The 26979-nt window shown below is 44.5% G+C and overlaps 1 protein-coding gene across 2 annotated transcripts in view; it reads right to left on the reverse strand.

Annotated features, from left to right (window-relative positions):
- LOC122935646 (gamma-aminobutyric acid receptor subunit rho-1) overlaps window positions 1–26979 on the reverse strand; it is a 158269-nt gene that overhangs the window by 48481 nt on the left and 82809 nt on the right. The window contains exons 1-4 of one of the 2 annotated variants that reach the window (XM_044291443.1): window positions 26442–26458; window positions 21228–21297; window positions 20552–20775; window positions 19231–19313 (exon numbers count right to left, since the gene is read on the reverse strand). In XM_044291443.1, the coding sequence (XP_044147378.1) occupies window positions 19231–19313; window positions 20552–20775; window positions 21228–21297; window positions 26442–26458 (394 nt within the window). Of the gene's footprint in view, window positions 1–19230; window positions 19314–20551; window positions 20776–21227; window positions 21298–26441; window positions 26459–26979 lie in introns of those variants that run through there. The other variant, XM_044291442.1, reaches the window with a different exon arrangement.

Consider the following 26979-nt stretch of genomic DNA (forward strand, 5'->3'; position numbering starts at 1 on the left):
CTCAATTTATTCCCTCTAATCTCTCGTTACCCACCGCTGTACTGTTGTTGCTGGGCAAGATATTTAGTGTCCGCCAAAGCACATTTTTTGTTCTGGGTTGAAGTACAATTCCCAATTTAGCAATTTCATAATTTAGTGGTTTCTGCTATATCAGAGCTATTTGAAATCTATCCCTAAAAGGGTATAATATTGAAGGTGCACATAGGGTCATTCAGAATAACTTCACACACACCCGCTACTGTGTATTTCCAAGTCTAATTCTGTCACTAAACCCATACCTGTCACCCAGCGCCTAAATACTAGGCCTCAAATTTATATCCATCTAAATTCTGTCCCTGAGTGTCTGTTAGCTGGGCGAGTTATTTAGTGTCCGTTCAAGCACATTTCTTGTTCTGGGTTGAAATACAATTCCCAATTTAGCAATTTCATAATTTAGTGGTTCCTGCTATATCAGAGCTATTTGAAATCTATCCCAAAAAGGGTATATAATATTGAAGGTGCACATAGGGTCATTCAGAGTAACTTCACACACACCCGCTACTGTGTATTTCCAAGTCTAATTCTGTCACTAAATCCATACCGGTGACCCAGCGCCTAAATACTAGGCCTCAAATTTAATTCCCTCTAAATCTCTCGTTACCCACCGCTGTACTGTTGTGGCTGGGCAAGATATTTAGTGTCCGTCAAAGCACATTTTTTGTTCTGGGTTGAAGTACAATTCCCAATTTAGCAATTTCATAATTTAGTGGTTTCTGCTATATCAGAGCTATTTGAAATCTATCCCTAAAAAGGGTAATAATATTGAAGGTGCACATAGGGTCATTCAGAATAACTTCACACACACCCGCTACTGTGTATTTCCAAGTCTAATTCTGTCACTAAACCCATACCTGTCACCCAGCGCCTAAATACTAGGCCTCAAATTTAATCCCTCTAAATCTCTCGTTACCGTTGTCCTGTTGTTAGCTGGGCAAAGTTATTTAGTGCCCGTCAAAGCACATTTTTGTTCTGGGTTGAAGTACAATTCCCAATTTAGCAATTTCATAATTTAGTGGTTCTGCTATATCAGAGCTATTTGAAATCTATCCCTAAAAGGGTATATAATATTGAAGGTGCACATAGGGTCATTCAGAATAACTTCACACACACCCGCTACTGTGTATTTCCAAGTCTAATTCTGTCACTAAATCCATACCGTGACCCAGCGCCTAAATACTAGGCCTCAAATTTAATTCCCTCTAAATCTCTCGTTACCACCGCTGTACTGTTGTTGCTGGGCAAGATATTTAGTGTCCGTCAAAGCACATTTTTTGTTCTGGGTTTGAAGTACAATTCCCAATTTAGCAATTTCATAATTTAGTGGTTCCTGCTATATCAGAGCTATTTGAAATCTATCCCTAAAAGGGTATATAATATTGAAGGTGCACATAGGGTCATTCAGAATAACTTCACACACACCCGCTACTGTGTATTTCCAAGTCTAATTCTGTCACTAAACCCATACCTGTCACCCAGCGCCTAAATACTAGGCCTCAAATTTAATCCCTCTAAATCTCTCGTTACCCGTTGTCCTGTTGTAGCTGGGAAAGTTATTTAGTGTCCCGTCAAAGCACATTTTTTGTTCTGGGTTGAAGTACAATTCCCAATTTAGCAATTTCATAATTTAGTGGTTCCTGCTATATCAGAGCTATTTGAAATCTATCCCTAAAAAGGGTATATAATATTGAAGGTGCACATAGGGTCATTCAGAATAACTTCACACACACCCGCTACTGTGTATTTCCAAGTCTAATTCTGTCACTAAATCCATACCGGTGACCCAGCGCCTAAATACTAGGCCTCAAATTTAATTCCCTCTAAATCTCTCGTTACCCACCGCTGTACTGTTGTTGCTGGGCAAGATATTTAGTGTCCGTCAAAGCACATTTTTTGTTCTGGGTTGAAGTACAATTCCCAATTTAGCAATTTCATAATTTAGTGGTTTCTGCTATATCAGAGCTATTTGAAATCTATCCCTAAAAGGGTATATAATATTCAAGGTGCACATTGGGTCATTCAGAATAACTTCACACACACACGCTTCTGTGCATTTCCAAGTCTAATTCTGTCACTAAATCCATACCGGTCACCCAGCGCCTAAATACTAGGCCTCAAATTTATATCCCGCTGAATTTGAATACAATACATTGGGCCAAATAATATATTTGTTGTTGTGGTGAACCATAACAATGAGAAAAACATCTAGTAAGGGACGCGGACGTGGACATGGTCGTGGTGGTGTTAGTGGACCCTCTGGTGCTGGGAGAGGACGTGGCCGTTCTGCCACATCCACACGTCCTAGTGTACCAACTACCTCAGGTCCCAGTAGCCGCCAGAATTTACAGCGATATATGGTGGGGCCCAATGCCGTTCTAAGGATGGTAAGGCCTGAGCAGGTACAGGCATTAGTCAATTGGGTGGCCGACAGTGGATCCAGCACGTTCACATTATCTCCCACCCAGTCTTCTGCAGAAAGCGCACAGATGGCGCCTGAAAACCAACCCCATCAGTCTGTCACATCACCCCCATGCATACCAGGGAAACTGTCTCAGCCTCAAGTTATGCAGCAGTCTCTTATGCTGTTTGAAGACTCCGCTGGCAGGGTTTCCCAAGGGCATCCACCTAGCCCTTCCCCAGCGGTGAAAGACATAGAATGCACTGACGCACAACCACTTATGTTTCCTGATGATGAGGACATGGGAATACCACCTCAGCATGTCTCTGATGATGACGAAACACAGGTGCCAACTGCTGCGTCTTTCTGCAGTGTGCAGACTGAACAGGAGGTCAGGGATCAAGACTGGGTGGAAGACGATGCAGGGGACGATGAGGTCCTAGACCCCACATGGAATGAAGGTCGTGCCACTGACTTTCACAGTTCGGAGGAAGAGGCAGTGGTGAGACCGAGCCAACAGCGTAGCAAAAGAGGGAGCAGTGGGCAAAAGCAGAACACCCGCCGCCAAGAGACTCCGCCTGCTACTGACCGCCGCCATCTGGGACCGAGCACCCCAAAGGCAGCTTCAAGGAGTTCCCTGGCATGGCACTTCTTCAAACAATGTGCTGACGACAAGACCCGAGTGGTTTGCACGCTGTGCCATCAGAGCCTGAAGCGAGGCATTAACGTTCTGAACCTGAGCACAACCTGCATGACCAGGCACCTGCATGCAAAGCATGAACTGCAGTGGAGTAAACACCTTAAAACCAAGGAAGTCACTCAGGCTCCCCCTGCTACCTCTTCTGCTGCTGCCGCCTCGGCCTATTCTGCTGCTGCCGCCTCGGCCTCTTCCTCCGCCTCTGGAGGAACGTTGGCACCTGCCGCCCAGCAAACAGGGGATGTACCACCAACACCACCACCACCACCACCTCCGTCACCAAGCGTCTCAACCATGTCACACGCCAGCGTTCAGCTCTCCATCTCACAAACATTTGATAGAAAGCGTAAATTCCCACCTAGCCACCCTCGATCCCTGGCCCTGAATGCCAGCATTTCTAAACTACTGGCCTATGAAATGCTGTCATTTAGGCTGGTGGACACAGACAGCTTCAAACAGCTCATGTCGCTTGCTGTCCCACAGTATGTTGTTCCCAGCCGGCACTACTTCTCCAAGAGAGCCGTGCCTTCCCTGCACAACCAAGTATCCCATAAAATCAAGTGTGCACTGCGCAACGCCATCTGTAGCAAGGTCCACCTAACCACAGATACGTGGACCAGTAAGCACGGCCAGGGACGCTATATCTCCCTAACTGCACACTGGGTAAATGTAGTGGCAGCTGGGCCCCAGGCGGAGAGCTGTTTGGCGCACGTCCTTCCGCCGCCAAGGATCGCAGGGCAACATTCTTTGCCTCCTGTTGCCACCTCCTCCTTCTCGGCTTCCTCCTCCTCTTCTTCCACCTGCTCATCCAGTCAGCCACACACCTTCACCACCAACTTCAGCACAGCCCGGGGTAAACGTCAGCAGGCCATTCTGAAACTCATATGTTTGGGGGACAGGCCCCACACCGCACAGGAGTTGTGGCGGGGTATAGAACAACAGACCGACGAGTGGTTGCTGCCGGTGAGCCTCAAGCCCGGCCTGGTGGTGTGTGATAATGGGCGAAATCTCGTTGCAGCTCTGGGACTAGCCAATTTGACGCACATCCCTTGCTTGGCGCATGTGCTGAATTTGGTGGTGCAGAAGTTCATTCACAACTACCCCGACATGTCAGAGCTGCTGCATAAAGTGCGGGCCGTCTGTTCGCGCTTCCGGCGTTCACATCCTGCTGCTGCTCGCCTGTCTGCGCTACAGCGTAACTTCGGCCTTCCCGCTCACCGCCTCATATGCGACGTGCCCACCAGGTGGAACTCCACCTTGCACATGCTGGACAGACTGTGCGAGCAGCAGCAGGCCATAGTGGAGTTTCAGCTGCAGCACGCACGGGTCAGTCGCACTACAGAACAGCACCACTTCACCACCAATGACTGGGCCTCCATGCGAGACCTGTGTGCCCTGTTGCGCTGTTTCGAGTACTCCACCAACATGGCCAGTGGCGATGACACCGTTATCAGCGTTACAATACCACTTCTATGTCTCCTTGAGAAAACACTTAGGGCGATGATGGAAGAGGAGGTGGCCCAGGAGGAGGAGGAGGAGGAGGAGGAGGAAGAGGGGTCATTTTTAGCACTTTCAGGCCAGTCTCTTCGAAGTGACTCAGAGGGAGGTTTTTGGCAACAGCAGAGGCCAGGTACAAATGTGGCCAGCCAGGGCCCACTACTGGAGGACGAGGAGGACGAGGATGAGGAGGAGGTGGAGGAGGATGAGGATGAAGCATGGTCACAGCGGGGTGGCACCCAACGCAGCTCGGGTCCATCACTGGTGCGTGGCTGGGGGGAAAGGCAGGACGATGACGATACGCCTCCCACAGAGGACAGCTTGTCCTTATCCCTGGGCAGCCTGGCACACATGAGCGACTACATGCTGCAGTGCCTGCGCAACGACAGCAGAGTTGCCCACATTTTAACCTGTGCGGACTACTGGGTTGCCACCCTGCTGGATCCACGCTACAAAGACAATGTGCCCACCTTACTTCCTGCACTGGAGCGTGATAGGAAGATGCGCGAGTACAAGCGCACGTTGGTAGACACGCTACTGAGAGCATTCCCAAATGTCACAGGGGAACAAGTGGAAGCCCAAGGCCAAGGCAGAGGAGGAGCAAGAGGTCGCCAAGGCAGCTGTGTCACGGCCAGCTCCTCTGAGGGCAGGGTTAGCATGGCAGAGATGTGGAAAACTTTTGTCAACACGCCACAGCTAACTGCACCACCACCTGATACGCAACGTGTTAGCAGGAGGCAACATTTCACTAACATGGTGGAACAGTACGTGTGCACACCCCTCCACGTACTGACTGATGGTTCGGCCCCATTCAACTTCTGGGTCTCTAAATTGTCCACGTGGCCAGAGCTAGCCTTTTATGCCTTGGAGGTGCTGGCCTGCCCGGCGGCCAGCGTTTTGTCTGAACGTGTATTCAGCACGGCAGGGGGCGTCATTACAGACAAACGCAGCCGCCTGTCTACAGCCAATGTGGACAAGCTGACGTTCATAAAAATGAACCAGGCATGGATCCCACAGGACCTGTCCGTCCCTTGTCCAGATTAGACATTAACTACCTCCCCATAACCATATATTATTGGACTCCAGGGCACTTCCTCATTCAATCCTATTTTTATTTTCATTTTACCATTATATTGCGAGGCTACCCAAAGTTGAATGAACCTCTCCTCTGCCTGTGTGCTAGGCCTAAATATATGCCAATGGACTGTTGCAGTGGTGGGTGACGTGAAGCCTCATTCTCTGCTATGACATGCAGACTGATTCTCTGCTGACATGAAGCCAGATCCTCTGTTACGGGAGCTCTCTCCTCTGCCTGGGTGCTGGGCCTAAATTTATGACAATTGACTGTTGCAGTGGTGGGTGACGTGAAGCCTGATTCTCTGCTATGATATGAAGACTGATTCTCTGCTGACATGAAGCCAGATTGTCTGTTACGGGACCTTTCTCCTCTGCCTGGGTTCTGGGCCTAAATTTATGAAAATTGACTGTTGCAGTGGTGGGTGACGTGAAGCCTGATTCTCTGCTATGATATGAAGACTGATTCTCTGCTGACATGAAGCCAGATTGTCTGTTACGGGACCTTTCTCCTCTGCCTGGGTTCTGGGCCTAAATTTATGAAAATTGACTCTTACAGTGGTGGGTGACGTGAAGCCTGATTCTCTGCTATGATATGAAGACTGATTCTCTGCTGACATGAAGCCAGATTGTCTGTTACGGGACCTCTCTCCTCTGCCTGGGTGCTGGGCCTAAATTTATGACAATGGACTGTTGCAGTGGTGGCTGACGTGAAGCCTGATTCTCTGCTATGACATGCAGACTGATTCTCTGCTGTCATGAAGCCAGATTGTCTGTTACGGGACCTCTCTGCTCTGCCTGTGTGCTAGGCCTAAATATATGCCAATGGACTGTTGCAGTGGTGGCTGACGTGAAGCCTCATTCTCTGCTATGACATGCAGACTAATTCTCTGCTGACATGAAGCCAGATTGTCTGTTACGGGACCTCTCTCCTCTGCCTGGGTGCTGGGCCTAAATTTATGACAATGGACTGTTGCAGTGGTGGCTGACGTGAAGCCTGATTCTCTGCTATGACATGCAGACTAATTCTCTGCTGACATGAAGCCAGATTGTCTGTTACGGGACCTCTCTCCTCTGCCTGGGTGCTGGGCCTAAATATATGCCAATGGACTGTTGCAGTGGTGGCTGACGTGAAGCCTCATTCTCTGCTATGACATGCAGACTAATTCTCTGCTGTCATGAAGCCAGATTGTCTGTTACGGGACCTCTCTGCTCTGCCTGTGTGCTAGGCCTAAATATATGCCAATGGACTGTTGCAGTGGTGGGTGACGTGAAGCCTCATTCTCTGCTATGACATGCAGACTGATTCTCTGCTGACATGAAGCCAGATTGTCTGTTACGGGACCTCTCTGCTCTGCCTGTGTGCTAGGCCTAAATATATGCCAATGGACTGTTGCAGTGGTGGGTGACGTGAAGCCTCATTCTCTGCTATGACATGCAGACTGATTCTCTGCTGACATGAAGCCAGATTGTCTGTTACGGGACCTCTCTGCTCTGCCTGTGTGCTAGGCCTAAATATATGCCAATGGACTGTTGCAGTGGTGGGTGACGTGAAGCCTCATTCTCTGCTATGACATGCAGACTAATTCTCTGCTGACATGAAGCCAGATTGTCTGTTACGGGACCTCTCTCCTCTGCCTGGGTGCTGGGCCTAAATTTATGACAATGGACTGTTGCAGTGGTGGCTGACGTGAAGCCTGATTCTCTGCTATGACATGCAGACTAATTCTCTGCTGACATGAAGCCAGATTGTCTGTTACGGGACCTCTCTCCTCTGCCTGGGTGCTGGGCCTAAATATATGCCAATGGACTGTTGCAGTGGTGGCTGACGTGAAGCCTCATTCTCTGCTATGACATGCAGACTAATTCTCTGCTGTCATGAAGCCAGATTGTCTGTTACGGGACCTCTCTGCTCTGCCTGTGTGCTAGGCCTAAATATATGCCAATGGACTGTTGCAGTGGTGGGTGACGTGAAGCCTCATTCTCTGCTATGACATGCAGACTGATTCTCTGCTGACATGAAGCCAGATTGTCTGTTACGGGACCTCTCTGCTCTGCCTGTGTGCTAGGCCTAAATATATGCCAATGGACTGTTGCAGTGGTGGGTGACGTGAAGCCTCATTCTCTGCTATGACATGCAGACTGATTCTCTGCTGACATGAAGCCAGATCCTCTGTTACGGGAGCTCTCTCCTCTGCCTGGGTGCTGGGCCTAAATTTATGACAATTGACTGTTGCAGTGGTGGGTGACGTGAAGCCTGATTCTCTGCTATGATATGAAGACTGATTCTCTGCTGACATGAAGCCAGATTGTCTGTTACGGGACCTTTCTCCTCTGCCTGGGTTCTGGGCCTAAATTTATGAAAATTGACTCTTACAGTGGTGGGTGACGTGAAGCCTGATTCTCTGCTATGATATGAAGACTGATTCTCTGCTGACATGAAGCCAGATTCTCTGTTACGGGACCTCTCTCCTCTGCCTGGGTGCTGGGTAGTGTTGAGCGCGAATATTCGAAAAGCAAATTTTTTTCGCGAATATCGCAACTTCGCGATTTCGCGAATATTTCGAATATAGTGCTATATATTCGTAAAAACGAATATTCGTTTTTTGTTTCCCCCCCCCCCCCCACAAAATTACAGTACACATATAATTGATTGTTTCCCAAAGGTCCAACAGCTCAGATCTTACTCACATTGCCTAGAAAGTGATTGAGGCGCGAATCTTCGTAAGGCGATTTTATTAGCGCACATGCGAATATCGGCACGTCCCAGAACAGAGGCAAAGGGCTTTGCATTCATACATTAGTGAATTGAGTTGCGAATCTTCGTAAGGCGATTTTATTAGCGCACATGCGAATATCTACACTTGTCCCAGAACAGAGGCAAAGGGCTTTGCATTCATACATTAGTGATTGAATTGAGCTGCGAATCTTCGTAAGGCGATTTTATTAACGCAAATGCAAATATCTACACTTGTCCCCAGAACAGAGAGGCAAAGGCCTGTGCATTCATATAGTATAGCACCATATTCGCGAATACGTAGAACTTCGTAAAATTCGATTTACGAATATTCGTATTTTTTATTTTACTTTCCACCTTACAGATTACATTGATCTGTACTCTGTCAACTACTGTCATCACCCCCCACTGTATCTCGATTGATTCCCAAAAGTCTCACATTCCCTAGAAAGTGATTGAGGTGCGAATCTTCGTAAGGCGATTTTATTAGCGCACATGCGAATATCTACACTTGTCCCAGAACAGAGGCAAAGGGCATTGCATTCATACATTAGTGATTGAATTGAGTTGCGAATCTTCGTAAGGCGATTTCATTAGCGCACATGTGAATTTTGCATAGCATATGTATTATGCGATAATTCGAATTATCGCATATGCGAAATAATAACGAATTTGAATAATCGCGAATATTTTACGAATATTCTTTCGAATATTCACAAAATTTCGCGAATTCGAATATGGGACATGCCGCTCAACACTAGTGCTGGGCCTAAATTTATGACAATGGACTGTTGCAGTGGTGGGTGACGTGAAGCCTGATTCTCTGCTATGACATGCAGACTGATTCTCTGCTGACATGAAGCCAGATTGTCTGTTACGGGACCTCTCTCCTCTGCCTGGGTGCTGGGCCTAAATATATGCCAATGGACTGTTGCAGTGGTGGCTGACGTGAAGCCTCATTCTCTGCTATGACATGCAGACTAATTCTCTGCTGACATGAAGACAGATTCTCTGTTACGGGACCTCTCTCCTCTGCCTGGGTGCCGGGGCCTAAATATCTGAGAATGGACTGTTCCAGTGGTGGCTGACGTGAAGCCTCATTCTCTGCTATGACATGCAGACTAATTCTCTGCTGACATGAAGACAGATTCTCTGTTACGGGACCTCCCTCCTCTGCCTGGGTGCTGGGCCTAAATATATGCCAATGGACTGTTGCAGTGGTGGCTGACGTGAAGCCTCATTCTCTGCTATGACATGCAGACTAATTCTCTGCTGACATGAAGACAGATTCTCTGTTACGGGACCTCCCTCCTCTGCCTGGGTGCTGGGCCTAAATATATGCCAATGGACTGTTGCAGTGGTGGCTGACGTGAAGCCTCATTCTCTGCTATGACATGCAGACTGATTCTCTGCTGACATGAAGCCAGATTCTCTGTTACGGGACCTCTCTCCTCTGCCTGTGTGTGTGCTGGGCCTAAATATATGCCAATGGACTGTTGCAGTGGTGGCTGACGTGAAGCCTCATTCTCTGCTATGACATGCAGACTGATTCTCTGCTGACATGAAGCCAGATTCTCTGTTACGGGACCTCTCTCCTCTGCCTGTGTGTGTGCTGGGCCTAAATATATGCCAATGGACTGTTGCAGTGGTGGCTGACGTGAAGCCTCATTCTCTGCTATGACATGCAGACTAATTCTCTGCTGACATGAAGACAGATTCTCTGTTACGGGACCTCCCTCCTCTGCCTGGGTGCTGGGCCTAAATATATGCCAATGGACTGTTGCAGTGGTGGCTGACGTGAAGCCTCATTCTCTGCTATGACATGCAGACTGATTCTCTGCTGACATGAAGCCAGATTCTCTGTTACGGGACCTCTCTCCTCTGCCTGTGTGTGTGCTGGGCCTAAATATATGCCAATGGACTGTTGCAGTGGTGGCTGACGTGAAGCCTCATTCTCTGCTATGACATGCAGACTGATTCTCTGCTGACATGAAGCCAGATTCTCTGTTACGGGACCTCTCTCCTCTGCCTGTGTGTGTGCTGGGCCTAAATATATGCCAATGGACTGTTGCAGTGGTGGCTGACGTGAAGCCTGATTCTCTGCTATGACATGCAGACTAATTCTCTGCTGACATGAAGACAGATTCTCTGTTACGGGACCTCCCTCCTCTGCCTGGGTGCTGGGCCTAAATATATGCCAATGGACTGTTGCAGTGGTGGCTGACGTGAAGCCTCATTCTCTGCTATGACATGCAGACTAATTCTCTGCTGACATGAAGACAGATTCTCTGTTACGGGACCTCTCTCCTCTGCCTGGGTGCCGGGGCCTAAATATCTGAGAATGGACTGTTCCAGTGGTGGGTGACGGGAAGCCAGATTCTCTGCTATGGAACCTCTCTCCAATTGATTTTGGTTAATTTTTATTTATTTAATTTTTATTTTAATTCATTTCCCTATCCACATTTGTTTGCAGGGGATTTACCTACATGTTGCTGCCTTTTGCAGCCCTCTAGCTCTTTCCTGGGCTGTTTTACAGCCTTTTTAGTGCCGAAAAGTTCGGGTCCCCATTGACTTCAATGGGGTTCGGGTTCGGGACGAAGTTCGGATCGGGTTCGGATCCCGAACCCGAACATTTCCGGGATGTTCGGCCGAACTTCTCGAACCCGAACATCCAGGTGTTCGCTCAACTCTACTCATTAACACAGTTATAATGTGTGTTACTGGTGTGAAATGCATTTGATGCTGTACCTTATCCAACCCTTATATTACAGCAGTGTATGTGTTAAGTAATAGTTATGGTAATGGCATTATGATTGTCATATAATTTTAATTTCAGCAAAAGTATAGATCGTTCTTTTTAAAAGAATAACGTGTTCACTATATCTGACTGCAATTTTTTGGGATTGATGACGGATGCTGTGATGCACTTGCCTTCAGTAACATGGTTATAATTTGCATTACTTATGTGAAATGCGTTTGCTTCTGGGTACAATGCACTAAAATGCAAAATTACAAATGGTAAACAGAACATATTCTCTCCCTATAATCTTCTTATACTGTTGTCAAGAGGGTGTCAAGAGCCACGTCTGACTCCGTTATACCCGGGGTCAGGAAGTCGCAGCGGGTGGCTGCGCGCTCTATGTCTAAAGATCACGTTGTTTCTTAGTGATTGTTTTCTGTGTTTGCCTTGCAATCCTTTTTGTCTCACTCAGGGATCCGTAGCTTCTCCTCCTCAGCTGTTTCTTGTCTGCCACTCCCAACCTCCTTATATTCTCCTCTCACACTTCTCTAGTTGCCAGTTATAGAGCTTCCTGCCTGGACTTCTATACTGACCCACTGGAGCTGTGAATCCTGGTTGTTGTTCCAGAGTGCTACCCTCCGGGTCCCTGTTGGGCTTTTTGTTGTCTCCTGTTGTCGCCCACCTGGGATTATATGTTGAGTCTGTATTGTCTGTCCTCCCCTTGGTGTTTTCCTTTAGAGCTAGTGGTGCGGACTAGTGTTCCCACCGCCCTGTTCACTATCTAGGGCTCATCTTAGGGAAAGCCAGGGTTTTAGGCACGTGATCGGCGTACGGGTGAGGAACCCGTCTAGGGACGTCAGGGCAGCCAGGTGCCAGCCGCAAGGTGAGTCAGGGGTGACCACCTTCCCTCTCACTTGGGCAGGGCCTTCCTCTTTCCCTCCCTCTGTGTCACGTATGTGATAGTCACGCCGATCGTGATATTATAACTGGCCCTTATTTTTTGGGAGAAAAAAAATAAAAATAAATTCTCTCTACTTAGAATCCAATATGGATCCTATTGCTGCTTTGGCAAAACAGCTTCAAGGCCTGTCTTTGGAGGTGGCAGGATTGAAGGCGTCTGTCCTCCAACAACAGCAGCAAATGCAGCAGACAGCAAGCCCAGCGGTTGCTATGGGTAACCAGGTTGTTACAGAACCCAAGGTTGTTCTTCCTGACAGATTTTCTGGGGGAAGGGACAAATTTGTGACGTTCCGTGAGGCCTGCAAATTATATTTTAAGCTGCGCCCTTACTCCTCAGGTAATGAAGAACAGCGGGTGGGGATTGTTATTTCCCTGCTTCAGGGGGACCCGCAATCCTGGGCGTTCTCGTTACCCCCTGGTTCCCAGGCTCTCCGGTCAGTGGAGGGATTTTTTGGGGCTTTGGGTCTCATATATGATGACCCTGACCGAGTCGCCCTGGCTGAGTCGAAGTTACGGAGACTCCTACAGGGAGATCGGCCAGCAGAGGAATATTGCTCAGAGTTCCGTAGGTGGGCAACGGATACTCAGTGGAACGACCCGGCTCTCAGGAGTCAGTTCTGCTCTGGGTTATCTGAAAGGGTTAAGGATGCGCTGGCGCTGTATGAGACCCCCCTTTCCCTTGATGCTGTTATGTCCCTCTCTATCAGAATAGATAGACGTCTTAGGGAGAGATCGAAAATTCCTGAGCAATTGGTAACCTCTCCCAAGCAGCAGTTAGTCTGTACTGACTTAGATGAGCCTATGCAGCTAGGAGGAACTTCTCGTCAGGTCCGTCCTCCTGAGGTTCGCCGTAGGTGGGGGGCTTGTTTTTTCTGTGGGGGGAGGGGTCATTTCATTAATGTCTGTCCCTCCTTTCTCAAAAAACAAAAGACCGTCGGAAAACAACTAACCCCAGGCTGTGCAGAGGATGTCAGCCGGGGGGTATACGTTTCCTCCATACGAACATCTCAATTTGTGTTGCCAGCGGTTATTGTTTTTGGTGTTAAGACGGAGTCTATTTCTTTTTTTCTAGACAGTGGAGCAGGGGTAAATTTGATAGATGCCCATTTTGCTCGCACTATGGGTTTGTCTCTCTGTACGCTGCAGAGACCTATTCCCATATTCGCTATTGATTCTGCTCCTCGGGCAACTTACACCTTCGGGTAGGGGACCACCATAATGAGTGTCTTTCATGTTACGTTCTGGAGGGCCTTCCCTCTCCTGTGGTATTGGGTCTTCCCTGGTTGGTAGCGCACAATCCAGTGGTGGATTGGCAGGCCAGGGAGATATTGTAGTGGAGTGAGCATTGCAGAGAGAATTGCTTAAATAACAATTGCTTAATCGCCTCCATAGCTTCCCTACCTACATTTATTTCGGACTTTGAGGACGTTTTTTCTGAAAAGGGTTGTCAGAAGCTACCACCTCATCGTCCTTATGATTGCCCGGTTAACCTGATTCCCGGTGCAAAATTACCCAAGTCCAGGTTGTATAATCTTTCGGGTCCCGAGAGACAAGCCATGAAAGATTATATCTCCGAGAGTCTGGCTAAGGGACACATCAGACCCTCTTCTTCATCCGTGGCTGCAGGGTTTTTCTTTGTTAAAAAGAAAGATGGGGGCCTGCGTCCTTGCCTAGATTTCCGTGAGCTAAACCGGATAACCATCCGAGACCCATACCCTCTTCCTCTCATTCCTGACCTTTTTAATCAGATTGCGGGTGCTAGGTGGTTCTCCAAACTTGATCTTAGGGGGGCCTACAATCTGATTTGTATCAAGGAAGGGGATGAGTGGAAGACAGCTTTTAACACCCCTGAGGGGCATTATGAAAATTTAGTCATGCCTTTCGGTCTGACCAATGCCCCTGCTGTCTTCCAACATTTCGTTAATTATATTTTTAGTCATCTCATCGGCAGGTTTGTAGTCATATACCTAGATGATATCTTAATTTATTCGGCTGATCTGAAAACACATGAAGTACATGTCAGGCAAGTACTGCAGGTCCTACGGACGAATAAATTATATGCGAAAATTGAAAAATGTGTCTTCGCCGTTCAGGAAATACAGTTCCTGGGATATCTATTATCTGCTTCAGGTTTCCGTATGGATCCTAGGAAGGTCCAGGCAATTTTAGATTGGGATCTTCCTGAGAACCTTAAAGCTCTACAACGGTTTTTGGGTTTCGCAAATTTCTATAGAAAGTTCATTAAAAATTATTCAGTGATCGTTAAACCCCTTACTGACATGACTAGGAAGGGGACTGATTTTTCTAAATGGTCTGACGCCGCTAAGATTGCATTTTCCTCTCTAAAAGAGAGATTTACCTCGGCACCTGTTCTAATTCAACCTGATGTCTCCCAGCCTTTTATTGTTGAAGTAGATGCATCAGAGGTGGGAGTGGGGGCTGTATTGTCTCAGGGTCCGTCTCCTGGCAAATGGCGTCCTTGCGCTTTCTTTTCCAAAAAGTTATCTACAGCAGAAAAGAACTATGATATTGGAAATAGGGAACTGTTGGCGATTAAACTGGCGTTTGAAGAGTGGCGTCACTTCTTAGAGGGAGCAATCCACCCCGTCACGGTGATTACGGATCACAAAAACCTTCTGTACCTAGAATCGGCTAAGCGTCTCACCCCTAGACAAGCTAGGTGGTCGCTATTCTTTACCAGATTTAACTTTGTAATCACCTATCGTCCTGGGGCAAAAAATACCAAGGCAGACGCATTATCTCGTAGTTTCCCTGGAGGGGGTAATGTTAGTGATCCGGTACCTATTTTACAAAGAGGAGTGGTTGTCTCTGCTGTACACTCTGTTCTAGAGGGAAAGGTGTTAGAGGCCCAGGGGGACGCCCCGGCCTCTTGCCCCTCAGAGAAATTGTTTGTACCGTTAAACCTGCGTCTTGAATTATTAAAGGAACATCATAATTCGGCACTTGCTGGGCACCCGGGTAGTAAAGCAACCTTGGAGCTATTGTCTCGTCGTTTTTGGTGGCCAAGGTTGCGTCAGGATGTAATGGATTTTGTGTCTACTTGTTCTACTTGTGCACGCGCGAAAGTCTCTCATACACGTCCAGCAGGGTCTTTATTGCCACTTTTCATCCCCAATAGGCCATGGACACATCTGTCAATGGATTTCATCACTGACTTACCGTTGTCTGCGGGTAAAACAGTTATCTTGGTAGTAGTAGACAGGTTTAGCAAAATGGTACACTTTATTGCGCTACCCGCACTTCCTAATGCTAAGACTCTTGCTCAGGTGTTTATCAGTGAAATCGTGAAGCTTCACGGGGTCCCTTCCGATGTGGTTTCGGATCGGGGAACCCAGTTTATTTCTAAGTTTTGGAAAGCTTTTTGTTCCCGTTTGGGGGTACACTTGTCCTTTTCCTCAGCTTTCCATCCTCAGTCGAATGGACAGACTGAGCGTACCAACCAAAACCTAGAAACATATTTAAGGTGTTTTGTGTCTGAAAACCAAGAGGTGTGGTCATCATATTTACCGTTAGCCAAGTTTGCCATAAATAATGGCTGTCAGGAATCCACTGGCAAGTCACCATTTCTTGGTGCATACGGTTTTCATCCCCAATTTTGTACTTTCAAAGAGGGGGGGTCTTCTGGGGTTCCCGAAGAGGAACGGTTTTCTTCATCTCTTTCATCGGTATGGCAGAAGGTGCAAGCTAACTTGAAAAATATGAGTGGTAAATATAAATGCATGGCCGATAAGAAACGGTCGCCAGGTCCGGACCTAGGAGTGAATGACTGTGTAGTTGTCTACTAGGAATATTAAGTTGAAGGTTCCCTCTTGGAAACTGGGCCCTAGGTTCATTGGTCCTTATAAAATAGTAGCCGTCATTAACCCTGTGGCTTTTCGCCTGGAGCTACCTCAGACTTTTAAGATCCATTACGTCTTCCATAAGTCGTTACTCAAGAAGTATGTTCCACCTCTAGAACCATCACCGCTGCCACCTCCTCCTGTTATTGTGGATGGTAATCTAGAGTTTCAAATATCCAGAATTGTTGATTCTCGTCGGGTCCGCCGCTCTCTTCAGTATCTGGTGCATTGGAGGGGTTACGGTCCCGAGGAAAGAATGTGGGTTCCAGCGTCAGAGGTAAACGCCAACAGGTTAATTCAGGCTTTCCATGCCTCTCATCCTGAGAGACCTGGTCCTGAGTGTCCGGAGGCCCCTCGTGAAAGGGGGGGTACTGTCACGAGGGTGTCAAGAGCCACGTCTGACTCCGTTATACCCGAGGTCAGGAAGTCGCAGCGGGTGGCTGCGCGCTCTATGTCTAAAGATCAAGTTGTTTCTTAGTGATTGTTTTCTGTGTTTGCCTTGCAATCCTTTTTGTCTCACTCAGGGATCCGTAGCTTCTCCTCCTCAGCTGTTTCTTGTCTGCCACTCCCAACCTCCTTATATTCTCCTCTCACACTTCTCTAGTTGCCAGTTATAGAGCTTCCTGCCTGGACTTCTATACTGACCCACTGGAGCTGTGAATCCTGGTTGTTGTTCCAGAGTGCTACCCTCCGGATCCCTGTTGGGCTTTTTGTTGTCTCCTGTTGTCGCCCACCTGGGATTATATGTTGAGTCTGTATTGTCTGTCCTCCCCTTGGTGTTTTCCTTTAGAGCTAGTGGTGCGGACTAGTGTTCCCACCGCCCTGTTCACTATCTAGGGCTCATCTTAGGGAAAGCCAGGGTTTTAGGCACGTGATCGGCGTCAGGGGTCACCACCTTCCCTCTCACTTGGGCAGGGCCTTCCTCTTTCCCTCCCTCTGTGTCACGTATGTGATAGTCACGCCGATATTGATAACTGTCCCTAGCTCAGTATATCAATCAGCAGAGACACAGCACAGCTTCCTGCCAGGTCACAAGTACAAAGCAGAATGATGTTCTGCTTATTCTTCAGCAGCACCTCCCTGTCTGCTGCCCCTCTGATTGGCTGATCCTCACCATATGTCAGTCTTTGAGCCAATCAGGGCGAACCCTCCCCTCCACTTCCTTCCAGTGTTATGGTTTTAGATGATTCTTCCAAAACTAATCAGGATAGCTTCTTATTCATTTGTTGGATGAATTTTTGTGAAATTTGTAATGAATGTTCATTCAGAATCGTTTCACTGATTCTTAATTTGAATAATTCTTCACTCATCTATTTTGTCAGAAAGCTGGAGGTTTTTCACATCATACATAGATACTTGATAAGGTTGGAAAAAGACACAGGTCCACCAAGTGCAACCTATAATACTACCATGTTGATCCAGACAAAGGGTAAAAACACCTATGAGGCCGATTGGCAATTGCCCCATTTCAATGGGACACAAATTATTTCCTAACTCTAAATTTCTGGCAATCAGAATAAATCCATTGATCAATGTCCAAGCTGCAGAAATCTTGTACCCATAATCTGCAATTTTTTTTTTACTTTCAAGAAAGGCACCCAGTGCCTTCTAAAATTTGTTCAATTAATTAACCATCACCTCCTCCTCTTGCAGACAGTTCCATAATCTCATTGCTGCCACAGTAAAGAATTCCTTGCTATGTTGAAGGTGAATAGCAAAATGGCTAAATTGAATTTAATGGTTACAATACAGGAACTTGAATTTTTCTTTTTAAACTTAATATTGGTAGTATAGCAAACGATGTTATTATACCTGTAAGAAGAAGCGAGACAAAACTTTCCTGACAAAATGGAGGTTAATGGACAGCAACTAGTTTCTATTGGCTTTCGAAAAATCCCATTTGTAAATAATGGAACAAATTACTGTATTTTTTGCTTTATAAGACACACTTTTTCCCCCAAAAGTGTGGGGGGGGGGGGGAAATGTCCATTAATCTTATAAAGTGAATACTAGTGAACACTTCCATCAATGAAGGGCTCAATAGTATGCATTAGGTGCCAGGAGTGGGGAGTGAAGCGCTGCTATCGATTCCACTACTCACCGTCCTTGGTTTTCCTTCCTTGGGCCGGCACTGAACTGTCCTGGCCATGTACAACACAGTCAGGTGACAATGCAGCGGGTGCCCAGAGAAGACAGAGGAGCGTAACTTCTGCAGAGACTGCTGGACGTGGATAGGAGCCACGGCACAGGAGAGGTAAGATAAGTATTTTTTTTTTAAATCTGATCTGAGGTCTGATGGTGTTCTAGCTAGGAATTCTGGTTAGGGGTCTGATTTGAGGTCTGATGAGGGTCTGATATAAAGGGCTGAAATAAGGTCTTCTAGGTGTCTGACATGAAGGGCTGATATAAGGTCTGATGGGGGTCTGACTTTGAGGTCTGATGAGGGTCTGATATAAAGGGCTGAAATAAGGTCTCCTGGGGGTCTGACATGAAGGGCTGATATAAGGTCTGATGGGGGTCTGACATGGAGGGCTGATGGGGTTCTTGCATTAATGGAGGTCTGGTCTAAGGATCTGATATGGGGGTTTGATGTGATGTCCTGATATGGGGGTCTGATCCGATGTCCTGATATTTTTTTCCCTTTTTCCTGCTCTAAAACCTGGGGTGCGTCTTATTATCAGGTTCGTATTATAAAGCAAAAAATACAGTAATGTAGAGTAAGATGTGGACAATGAGTGTTATTGACTGAACTTGTATCTTTAGTGTTGAATTTTGTGAATCTGCATTATTAGGGCTCATGCACACGAACATGCTTTCCTTCCATGTCCAGTCTGTTTTTTTTGGGGACCATATGCGGAACCATTCATTTCAATGGGTCCGCAAAAAAAGTTGAAGTTACTCCATTTGCATTCCGTTTTCATATGTCCGTATTTCCGTTCCGCCCAAAAATAGAACATGTCCTATTATTGTCCACATTACAGACAACGATAGTACTGTTCTATTAGGGGCCAGCTGTTCCGCAAAATACAGAATGCACACAGACATCATCCGTATTTTTTGTGGATCCGTTTTTTGCAGACCGCAAAATACATACGGTCGTGCATGAGCCCTTATCTGGAGGATTTATCCATTCGAATGTTCAATTGAAATGTCTTTTAAAAGTGCACCCATTTAAGGCAGAAACTGTACAAGATAAATTTATTGAAGTACAGAGTGAAATACAGTACTTACAGCTTTCAATCTCTAAGGAACAGGATTGCGTGTCAAGGGGAAATCGGCTGAAGTCCATGTTACACATGGCTGTTACGGTAACCCTGCCATAAAGGGAAATTATATTTAACACACTGCAAAAATCATACACTTTATATTTGTACAATTCATATTGATCTCTAAAGCATGGACCTAAAAGGGTTTGTCCAGGAATATCGATGGCAACAGCTAATTGCAGAGGTGTAGAGTGATGGAACCCTGCTAATCTGATATGGATGGTCTATCCTGAGAATAGGCAATTAGTATAAAAATCCTAGACAACCCCTTTAATGCCCTAATGCAGAAATGCCCAACCTGCAGCCCTCGAGCTGTTGCAAAACTACAACTCCCAGCATGCCTGGACAGCCTACACCTATCAGCCTACAGCAGGGCATGATGGGAGTTGTAGTTTTTCAACAGCTAGAGGGCCGCAAGTTGAGCATCCCTGCCTTAATGCAATAACTATAACATGTAGGTGCCCTTTATAATAAGGCTGTACTGTTATGTGGCAAAAGTACAATTGGGACCACACAGTCCCCACTCAAAGTGATAGTTCACAGACACACACTGCTGGGCAGGAACATCTGGTGTATGGATTCTCCCCTCCGTTTTATATCCCTTGTAAGAGAGAAGGGAAGCATGGCTCTAGGGTCAGTCCAACTCTTGTCTTCAGTGTTTGCTAAAATTAATGTGTGGGGAGGGGGAGCCCTGGTAGGTTCAAACTACCCATGGCAGAAGAGGGTGAGACCAACCTGAATCATGTGCAATACTCTAAAATCCCCTAAAATCGCATTGCCTGCCTCTAAGATATGTGCACTTTTATATATGATCATTATTAACACTGAGCAATGAGGTGGTTCATATTAGTAGATTGTGGACAAGACTAACAACATGTACATCTGCGCCAGTTTTATTTTCCAATACGTATTTTATACCTACACAATATAGCAGGTGGAAATTAGTAAATTATGTGTAACTTATGCACAGAAAAGAAACCAGTCTCAACCCTGCACAAATCATTTTACCATAAAATGTTATTGAAATACTGTGTAGTTGGCACATGCTGATAAAACTGCTGACACAGCAGGAAAACAGACTAATATTAAAGGCAATAGCAGAGACGTGACATAAGTTCCTGGGCGCCAGCACACAACCGTACCTGTAAAAGGCCTTCCCACACATCATGGACCATTTATAATACTGGCAGAGGGGCCTTATAAGCTACACCATGGGCAAAAAAATATAAACTGTAATGATCCTGGCTGATATTTCCTAGGAACATAATGAAAGTATGAACGCTTACCTTAAACTATACAGCACCTTCCCATCGGGCTGTACCCGCAGCATGATATTATCTGTTGTGGTGTCATGGATAAAGGATCTTTTAGAATGGACAAAGAACATATCTGGTACCCAGATCTTTTTCACTAATCTCCCATCAAAGGTCATACTTTGGTTATTGGTGCTGGGAAAGGAGAGTCTCTCATCTTTCCAGTAGTGTCTGAGGTACAAAGTCATTGTGAAATCCTATAAAATAAAGGATTTTGAGTAAAAACTACTATCTGCAACCTTATTGCCACTGTGGCTTTGCTTTCAACATTTTATTTTAAACAATTGATACAGTATTTCTTTTTTAAATAAGAGGCGCACTTAGCCCTACACACAATGAAAGCAGCATAATGTGTCATGTGTTCTAACTAGTGCTTTGATGGAGGCCAAAAGGTTAGAATTGATAAAAAGGAGCAAAGAAAAGGCAGAAAACTAATGTCTAGGTCTATTGGCTTAACTGTGTATACAATTATATTTTTCTTAGTAATTAATATTATTCAGCTTTGATCAAATTTCATAATAATAATACAGAAAGCCACAATACTGTTAAAGCATATTTCTGGATATCTAGTAATTAGATTTTAACTAAATATTACCATGTAGCTTCCATAAACACATTGCAATGATAATTATAAAAATATATTACTTACCATGTCCACTTCAGAAATACTGTCTAAGCTTTCCACTTGTACATCCACCCCAACAGGAATTGCTGGCCCTTAAATAATAAAAGGGCAAGTAACATAAAAAAAAGTGTTCTGCTAAATATACAATGCAGATATATACGGCCTAATGGGGGCGGGACATTCAATCATTCAATGCTAACAGAGAGTTACGGTTGCAGTATTTGGGGGTGTGCCATAGACTCACTGTCTAGAGTTGCAGACCTGGTGGCAACTAGCTGGCAAGCGCTGAAGGCAGACATTTTATTGTGTTGCTTCACAGGGCTGGAGGTACTAAGACTCTTTGTTTCACTGACTGGCCCCCAAGCATTTTGGTTTCTATATAACCCTTTTTTTTATTTTGGTTCGGTCAGTAGCGCTGTGAATTTAGGGTAGGGACAACTAAGGGACAGGTTCATGTGTGGCCTGGCTACCCTTTGAAGGGCAAATACCTTGGCTGTCTTGTAGGGACAGTCTCAGAACAGCACTGATCCCCCCCCCCCCTCATTAACATACGAAGGACAGCTGTAGGAAAAGGTCCCTGTGTAGCTGGGCCATCCTTTTCAGGACAAATACACTGTTTTCTTGAAAGGACAATCTAGAGAAAGTTTACATAGTTGTTTTTCTTGACACATTTAAACAACACCCACCTGGTTTTAAATTACAAATTCTGTAGGATGCGCCTTTGCTTAAATAAAGTTCAAAAAAGTAATTTGTATCAATTACCATATTTTTAAGCATATAAGATGCACCTTGGTTTATAAATAATATGAAGACAAGAGACAGAACAGAACCAGTCCACACACCCACACCTGTCAACTTACAAATGGCTTGCATACTCTAATTGCGGATTCTGTGGGGTTTTTTGTGCAATCTTTTCACCACTAAGTATCCATGCTGAAAATTCAGTTTCTGTGCCGTTTTCTAACTGGACAAAAATAACTCTAGTGCATTAAATACACATCAGTCTTTTTAGCTCACGTGAATAGAATATTGTTATATTTTTTTTAAAACACTTGAAATTCAAAAGCCAATAGACTACTTCATAAGTCAAGAAAGGAGTAAACCTCTTGAACAAAATTGAGTCAAGCTTAAACCAATTATTAGTTGTATTAATTAATATGGTCATTTGAATATTGCACTGAGAAGTGATCAGTACAGCACTGATGATAATGCATCAAGCAAAGGCAATTTTAAGGCCATTTTACAATTCAGACATTAATTGAGTACTTAAACATGTATGCTAAACATTTTAGACACACAAGTTGGCATATCCAAGATGAAATAATAGATTCACTGTATATGTGGAAACATTCTAATTAGGAAGATAGTGGCTGATCTGGATGATTTCTATAGTAAAAACTTATGAAACAGCTGGTTGCAGTTACCATACTAGTGCTTGATCACTTTATTTTTGAGCTTAAGGGAGTTGTCCAAGATAATAAAAAAAATGACACACACATTACTCCAGTGCCATTCTCTGTAGTGCGCCTGCTGTTTGTTTTCAACAGTAGAGATGATGTCCTTGGATATGACATGTCACTGATGAAGCCGATCACTATTCTCAGTGGTCTACAGCTGAGAACAGTCATCTGCTGCAATGGTGAGATGCTGAATCCATGCACATCACTGTGCATGTCACCTACTGCCCAGGGCTGCCATTGTAAAGTTCCTATTAAGCCTTTCCTCAGGCAGGACGTAATAGGAACATTAATATAGGAACATTTTTGCCATAGACTGCAATAGTATTTAATTACAGTCTATGGTATAAGCAATCTAATGATTGCATGTTCAAGCACCTTAGAGAGACTAAAAGAAAGTAAATATAAAATATAAACAAGGATGTAAGACATAAAAAACAAAAGAATTAACAATTCAAATCACTCCTCTACCCCCATTTTATAAATAAAAATAAAATGAATAAAAAAACATCATTGGTATTGGTTTACTCGAAAATACCCAAACTATTAAAATATAAAAATATTCATCCAGTGCGATCACTGGATGAATATTTTTATATTTTAATAGAAGGGGGAAATAATGTACACAAAAAAGCTAAAATATGTAGTACACTGAAGAGTATATTATTACTAGTGTGCAGGAACAGATTACTGCTATGATCAATTAGCTATGCCTTTTCTATAACACAGAAATGTAAATGTTTTTCTCTGTTATTGTGTATGGATTACCCAGTTCTGGACATATTGCTGGTGCATAAAACACTAGCCTGGATTTATATTATTACCATCTGGCAGCCAAGAGGGGGAATGAATTACAATTTCTAATCCTATAGGCCATAAGAAAAGCATCTCCTTACTTTACAGTAATTTTCAGATACCACTCAAAAAACTCAAATATAGAAACTAAGGCCATTAAAGGTTCTTCTAGGGGAATTATGTTATTTAACCACTTCACAGCTGAGCCATTTACCCCCTTCCTGACCAGGCCCATTTTTTGCAAATCTGACATATGTCACTTTATGTGGTAATAACTTTGGAACGCTTTTACATATCCAAGCCATTCTGAGATTGTTTTCTCGTGAAACATTGAACCTCATGATAACGATAAATTTGATTCGATATGTTTTACCTTTTTTTATAAAAAAAATCTTACAGAAATTTACTGAAAATTTTGGGGAAAAAAAAAAATCAAAATTTTTTAAATATGAATTTCTCTCCTTTTAAGTTGTGAAGTTCCAAAATGTCAGGAACACCCTAACACTAACACTAACAAATCTATCTCTATATCACATAATTTTTTATATTTTTTATGAATTTGTATTTATTGTACTGATGCAGCAAAACAATAAAATCCAACATACACTAAATTTTCCTGAAACTAATAATAATAAAAGTGAAGTTATATGAAAAACAATTACATGTTTATAAGCTTAAAAGCTACAGGTTTCACAAGAAAATAGTTCCTTTAAAATGTAACACTTGTGTGATAGTCATGGAAATATATATATTTTTTTTTTACAGAGTCCAGGCTTTGATGGGCATTTTGGGCAGGAGTATCTGGAATCTTTCCTAATGCCACGTTTGGGTCAAACCCTGCACTTTTTTGGGGGATGCTGATCATTTTCTGTTGCAGGGAGGATGTCAGGAAAATGTCATCCATGCAGCCTGCTGACTTTCTGAATGTAAAGTCAAAGGAATAGTACTGGATGGATAACTTCAAGATATAATTCCTTGTTCCTGAAACTTTAAAAAGGTTTTCTTGTTTCCAGATTTTCTATAAATTACAAAAGAATTGTACACCGCCAATTATAGCAAGTATAGACATACTTTTTTATACCAGTACGTCGATCTACACCAGACCAAATTAGGCTTAAGCATCTGGTTATTAAAGTCAACTGTCCCCATATATTTGCTATAGTCCACCACACACGCATGTTTCTCTGCATGCATATTTCAGTGGGTGACTGCCACTGGGACTGTTGTATCAGTGTGAAGGGTGCACTGGTCTCTGTACTTTACTCCCAGCAGTTCTGAACTTCTGAGTCATGAAGAATCTCCCCAGTTTAGTCTTGTGTTTACAAGAGACTTGGGGAAGCCTTTTCTGTTGGATCTCACTGTTCCACAACAAACTGTGCCCTCCACGTATAGATGTTTGAAAAGTGGGACACTTGTATAATAGTTGTCCATGTATAAATGATAGCCTTTTTGTAAAAGTGGACTAATTAGATCCCTCACAATTTTCCCATTAATTCCCATGTAGGTTGGGCAACCAGAAGGACTCAGTTGAGTGTTTTTTCCCTCATAAACTCTGAAAGCATAAGTGTATCCACTGCCACTCTCACATAGTTTATAAAGCTTGACTCCTTATCTTGCTCGCTTGCTTGGAATATATTGCTTAAATCCAAGGCGGCCTGTGAAATGGATGAGGGATTCATCAACAACAATGTTTTTTTTTAGGTGTTTATAACTCTGGAAATATCTTGTTGAAGTGGTTGATGAAAGGCCTTATTTTATGTAGTCTGTCTTGACTTTTTCCATCTTGTCTGGGAGAAAGGGTGTTGTCATTGAAATGTAAAAATCTCATTCAAATTTCATACCGTGACGAGCCATCACAACAGAAAATATTGGCATATGATGAATTGGGTTGATAGACTAGTATGACCTCAGTTCAGATTTCTTAGTGAGTCCCATTTTAAAGGTCAGGGCTAAAAACTGTTTTATTTCGGGCACAGTAGTTAGTTTCCAGTAGTGGGGTTTGGCATAGAAGGAAGAAGTATTACTTGCCAGAAACTGCTGGGCATATATGTTTGTTTGCAGTATTATTTCCTGTAGAAGCTGTTCTGTTATAATAAGCTTGAAAAAATCAATAGGAGCTAAATTTTCTGTAGGCACATTTACACGAGTGTGTGCCATGAATGGAGGAATAGCAGGTCTGTCAATGTCTGAATGTGACCACACTGGATTGCTGATTTCAAAAGGGTAACTTTCTATAGGTGTGAAGGGTGCAGACTCTCACTAGCCATTACAGGTGCCAGTTCTGTCATCTGTGTATCAGCGCTACTAACGATTGTCTCACATTGGTTGATGTGACTTGTAGAGGTCCCTGGCAAGTCTGTGCTGGTGCTACCTGTGCACTGCTCGCTGCTGCTAACAGACCTCAGATGCTCTTTCACACTGGCTTTAGGATTATCCAGCAGGCTATTCTGAGAGGGGAACAACCTGCCAGTTCCGTAGTAATGTTTGCAAAAGTGTGCTGCCGGAAGTCTGCTCCGGCCCCATTCAATATAATGGGGACGGGTGGGAGATGCAGCCGCAGCACATTCCGCGCCAACGTTCCGGATTGCAGACACATTCAAGTGAATGGGTCCACATCTGTGATGCTCTTCTAACCATGGACTAATAGCCACCTTACTATGACATGGTGTCAATTAATAGTAAGTGGGTGAAAAGCAGGGGTGCACCAGCCTTTCTGCTGCCTGAGATGAAAACTGAAATAGCTGGCTCAGTCAGCGCAATAATGAAGACACCGGCCTCTGATAAGCTACAGAAACTAGGACTAAAGCCTATTAGAGGAAATGGTGGGCCAGGGAAACTTTGCTCCTGGTGTCCCATTGCGGCATTCAACTGTATTGCTGTCCTGAGCACAGAGATGCATTGAATATGTAGAGATGAGTGTTTCCACAATGAAAGCGCTCATTGCCCATGGCCCTTCTACTACCTGCCCCCCTGGTTCTGCCTGAGGCCATCTCCTGGCCTCATTAGTGTGGATCAGCAACATATAGAACACATTATGGATATGAAACTCTGCAGCATGTCTTACAATATTTAAAGATTTTTGTTTTGTTTTTAAAACCCCACTACCTAGCATCAAACTTTAAATATGCTGTAGATTTTTACTGTTGATGTCGGACCTGCAGTGTAGCAGGGGTAAATTCAACAGCACAATCTGCTGAAAAATCCATATGTAACATGTTACTATGCCTTTGAACACAACTATAGAAATTATAACAGTTTTCTAATTTAGATTTCTGTGTGACACAGTAAAAATGTCCAAACTACTTTCACTGTGTCACCTGTAAAAACTGCACGGAGATCAACATTATAAAAGTGTTGTGATTTCTGGTAAAACCGTGTATTACATTTCGCTAGGTGTATATTAGAGGTGGAATATTTGTTACTTGCAGATTTTGCTGCAGATTGTGCCGTGATTTTAACACCTGCTACACTATGGTAAAATCTACAGTAATGCTTTATTCACATGTCAGTGTTTGGTCAGTGAT

This window comes from Bufo gargarizans, chromosome 4, assembly GCF_014858855.1.
Source record: "Bufo gargarizans isolate SCDJY-AF-19 chromosome 4, ASM1485885v1, whole genome shotgun sequence".
In the NCBI taxonomy this organism is placed as follows: domain Eukaryota; kingdom Metazoa; phylum Chordata; class Amphibia; order Anura; family Bufonidae; genus Bufo; species Bufo gargarizans.